This window comes from Hylaeus volcanicus, unplaced genomic scaffold (assembly GCF_026283585.1).
Source record: "Hylaeus volcanicus isolate JK05 unplaced genomic scaffold, UHH_iyHylVolc1.0_haploid 9875, whole genome shotgun sequence".
Taxonomy (NCBI): domain Eukaryota; kingdom Metazoa; phylum Arthropoda; class Insecta; order Hymenoptera; family Colletidae; genus Hylaeus; species Hylaeus volcanicus.
Window position 1 is genome coordinate 1 of NW_026532061.1, and position 4,243 is coordinate 4,243.

Here is a 4,243-nt window from a genome sequence, read left to right on the forward strand (position 1 = left end):
GGGTAGCTGATTTTATATTCTCCCAAATCATATGCTTCGTGTTCAGCGAGCTGTTCCTCTGAAAGCGGTGTGAGAGGACGCGGTGGAGGTGCTTGTTCCAAATTTTCCTCGGACTCGTTTTCTAATTCTGGATGTTCAGCGAGGAAAGCTCATATAATGTATTGTATATTATATGTATATAGTGTATTTTCATTTTATATGTACGTATACGTATAAGTGTCTGTGTTGGAGTGTAAAAATATATGACTACATTTTATATACAAACATATTTTTCATACTTTTATACAGTTCTATTTTACATATTTTGTTTCTTTTTTCAATTTATATAAATATAATAAATTTCATTTCATATAAATAGAGCCTCTATTACTTCCTTTATTTTTTGATCAGATTTTTAACTACATTCACATCCCTTTTATAGATGCGACTCCTCCAGCCTATCGGAAGGAAAAAATCGAGATTTTAGTAGATATTACACGAGCGATTATGAAAGTATTGTTGAAACATACCTTTGTTTCTTTATTAGTTCATCAGTTTCTTTGTTTTCGTCATTGAAAACGAATAAATTCCGATTGAGCTGAAAAAAACAGTTAATTAGACTGTTAATTAGAATGCTACTAATATTAAAAATTTATCGATAAACTTAATTACCAACTCACATTATTTGTATATTTGTTTTGACACAGTTCCGGATTGCAGTTACAATTACCGCACACAGTCTTATTCTTAAAGCATCCGCAGATACGCGTAGAACATTTTGTGTTACAGCTACATTTTATATCACCGTCCGATGTTCGTTTCACTGTTGTAGGGTCCAGCGTAGAGTTTCTAGTTGTATTCTAGAAATAAATATTAAATTGTTGACGATATTTTTACAATGAAGAATCATAGGTAATCATTTTTATGTATTCCTTTAACTACCTGAAGCTTTCGTATCCGATTGTACAGTGGTGTGTGCATCCAATCTGGATCTTTCTCAATATCGTCGCACTCGTTAATACTGTCATCTGACAGAGGACAGGTATTTGCATCAACCAATTCCACAAGTCTGGATGTCTGTTTTTTGACTTTAGGTTTCGATTTTTTAATATTATCTAAGCTATCGCTTAAAATCTATCAGATAGAAAAAAGAAAGTGGAATTTTTCATTGCAAGAGATATTAACAAAGATAAAGGAGTGTACTAACTGTTGGCTCTAGACGTTGACATTTTTCCTTGTACTTTTCCAATTCTTCTTTTAATTTAGCAATTTCCTCGTTTTTAAGTTCTACAACGTGATTTGTATTTTCGTTTAAAGCGGACTGTCCTGAAAAACACCTTTCCGTTCCCGTCGCTCGCACTTCTTCGAACTTCTCCTAAAATTACATTTAATATTCCCATTATATTAATTTAAGATTAATAACAAACCAAATCAATAAACGGAACGCAAAGTAGATAGCAAACCATAAGATCCTTGTACTCAAATTCCTTTGCGCACAGTTTTCGCCTATTTTCAGCGGTATGTTTAAATAATATTTTTAATGCTGTTTTTGCATCATCCATTGTGTGTATCTGTTGCCATCTGGAATGCTTCCTATTTTCTAATCAGACAAATACACGTGGAGGTATCATCGTTAATTGCTTGCGAATAACGATATAATAGATAAACGCATAAACTATGTATTTAACATACGATATTCTTACCCTGATCCGACTCAACTATTTTTTGTTGCAGATCGCTAATTTGAGTGTTACGCAGATCTATGAAGTCTGTAAGTTCGGAAATCTTTTCCTCGTTTGCATCGCTACCATTTCGAATCTTATCTAGCATAGAAACTAACGATGCTCTATCTTGCATCAAATTTTCAAGAGTATGTTCAGCATCAACTGTGCTCTCCAATATGTGCAACTCTTGCTGCAGCCAATTTTGAATTTTCTCCGATTTATTATTCATTTTTTCTCTCTTCATTGCTGTTTTTTTCTGCAAATCGAGTGCTTCCTAAAAGAAAAAAGATATTAATATAAAGGTACTGCATTAATAACTTTTCTTAATTCGTTACCTTCAATCTTTTGTTGATCGCATAAGCTTCCTCCATTTTTCTTTTGAAAACTGATTTCTGTTTACTATGCCACATCTTCAAACGCGTTACTTCGTTGGTTTGCTTTCTATTCTGATTTTTCAACTTATTCACTTCTTTCTCTTTAGATTCCTTCCATTTTGCGAATTTATCAGACTCAATTCGCATTTGCCTAATCAATTGAACCCTAGTTTTTTTCAACAGCTGCATTCCGTTCGAAAGATTTTTTATTTGTTGATCTTGTTTCTCTTTCATTTTGACTATTCTGTCTTGTTCCGTAACTTTGCGCCTCAGTTCTCCTATCTTCTTTTCTAATTCTTGTACTTTCTTCCGACGACTTTCCGCCAACCTGTAAATATACAAAATAAATTAGAAAACCGTAACGCATACTATCGCATACTATCGAATTACTTACTTTGAGCTAACATTTTTTGCTTGAATATTTTGCAGCGCTTGCGTGAGCTCTTCTCTTTCTGCCTGGAGTGCTCTTATCTCTTGTTCCATTTCTTGTTTTTCTTTGGAGTAATCAATTATTTGAGAAGAGTCTTTCAACAATTTGCTCATAAGACTTTCTTTAATAGCTAGTTCTTTGTTTATGTTTTGTACTTCGTTATTCCTTTTGACTTGAAGCAGAGTATGCTCTTCCTGTTTCATGTCGATATCGTCTAGACTGTCTGGATTTTCGAGACTCGTTTCTCCTTCAGAAGTCTGTTTTAAATTCTCGTCATCGTCAAATGTTTTTGAGCTGAGAGATGATATTCCACAATTTATGAGTTCCTCGGACGTTTTTTTCTGATCGTTTTGAATATCTATTGGATAAAACAAAAGTAGAACATACGTATTATTTTTACAATTTTCTTTTTAATTTACTTATATTAAGCAATAAGAATAAACTAATAACGCTACTTACTCAGAATTTCCATATATATAGCCTCTAATTGCGCGCGATGTTCGGTATATGTACCAACATTTTGATCGAAATTATCTAAAAGTTCTTTGCAATCTTTTAATATTTTCGCCATATCTGTTTCAATTTTCTCTCTAGCTTCTTCAGCTAGTTCTGCTCTTTCATGCATGACTACAACTTCGATTAAATTTGCGTGTAGTTTTTCCGTTAAATCTCTTATCTTATTTCGTAAATATTGATTTTTTTCTTCAAGTTCTCGATGCTCAGCTGGACAGGATATTCCAATTTCTTGACCTACCAAAGCAAGCTTCAATTCCTGCACCAATTTATTCAACCTATTTATTTCTAAAACTTGTGGATCTTGATTTATTATAGGTTTATTTTTTATTTTTCGTGCTCTATCCGCGTATCTTAGCGTACTCAAAGTTTCGTCTAAGTTGTAATCTGCTGGACTAACGCATGCTATCATCAGGGTCATGGAGTTACCTCCAAGGGAGTCTTGTAACAATCGGGTGAGTTTACTGTCTCGATAACCAACGTAAGACGAGGGCCCAGCGTCGCCTAATTGCGATATAACATTGCCTAATGCTAATAGACCTTTGTTTATATTGACACCTTCCTTGAATCTCTCGCCGGTTGCTTGCGTTTTTTTACTACGCTCGGATCCAGCTAAATCTACTAAATGGAACTTTGCTGTTGTTGCTGTATTAGGGTCATTCTTTTTTTGTTGATGTACACACAATGTAAAAATGGCATGGCTGCGGCTACTCTGGGCATTCATTGCTGTAGCACCAGTTGCACGACCTAGAGATCCCTGCATTAAACATTCCAATGTTTCTCTTGCATTCTCCACTTCTTTTTCCACAACTCCAGCAACTTTTATATTTTTCCCATCGTCTCTAATATCAACGACAGATTGACTACGCTGTTTCTCAGTTAACAGATCGTATAATTGTTCTTGATATAGTTCCATAAACGAAACTGTGACTCTGAAACTCCAATCTTCCTTGGATGAAATTATATGGAATATGTCATTTACTGCACGTGGTATAACACCACAATCTTCTGTTTCATCGTAGTTGGTGCCCATTGAATGAGTTTTACCGCTTCCAGTTTGACCATAAGCTAATATAGTTACGTTGTATCCTATGGAAACCATGTAATTATATTATGATACTTATTAGAAAATGGGATTCGGATATGTAATACAATTAAAGATTTTGATATAGCCTGACCTTGGAAAATATGTTTCACCATCCCTTTGATGGCTGTATCGTAAA

The 4,243-nt window shown here is 34.2% G+C and overlaps 1 protein-coding gene across 1 annotated transcript; it reads right to left on the reverse strand.

The window, feature by feature from the left end:
• Nucleotides 1–251: 251 nt before the first annotated feature.
• Nucleotides 252–4,237, reverse strand: LOC128882300 (chromosome-associated kinesin KIF4A-like). The gene is made up of 11 exons (XM_054133881.1): nt 4,199–4,237; nt 2,967–4,109; nt 2,472–2,865; nt 2,039–2,405; nt 1,683–1,977; nt 1,443–1,579; nt 1,187–1,354; nt 922–1,113; nt 660–839; nt 510–577; nt 252–437 (listed from the first exon to the last, which is right to left on the reverse strand). Exons 1-11 carry the CDS (start codon nt 4,218–4,220, stop codon nt 416–418), a joined length of 2,988 nt encoding a protein of 995 aa, XP_053989856.1. The 5' UTR covers nt 4,221–4,237; the 3' UTR covers nt 252–415.
• Nucleotides 4,238–4,243: the final 6 nt, after the last annotated feature.

Coding starts and splice junctions, on each gene's coding strand:
- LOC128882300 (XM_054133881.1), bottom strand. CDS start 4,220: ATGGTGAAACATATTTTCCAAG. Junction 840..921: donor ATCGGATACGAAAGCTTCAG/GTAGTTAAAGGA, acceptor ATTTATTTCTAG/AATACAACTAGAAACTCTAC. Junction 438..509: donor GAACTAATAAAGAAACAAAG/GTATGTTTCAAC, acceptor TCCTTCCGATAG/GCTGGAGGAGTCGCATCTAT.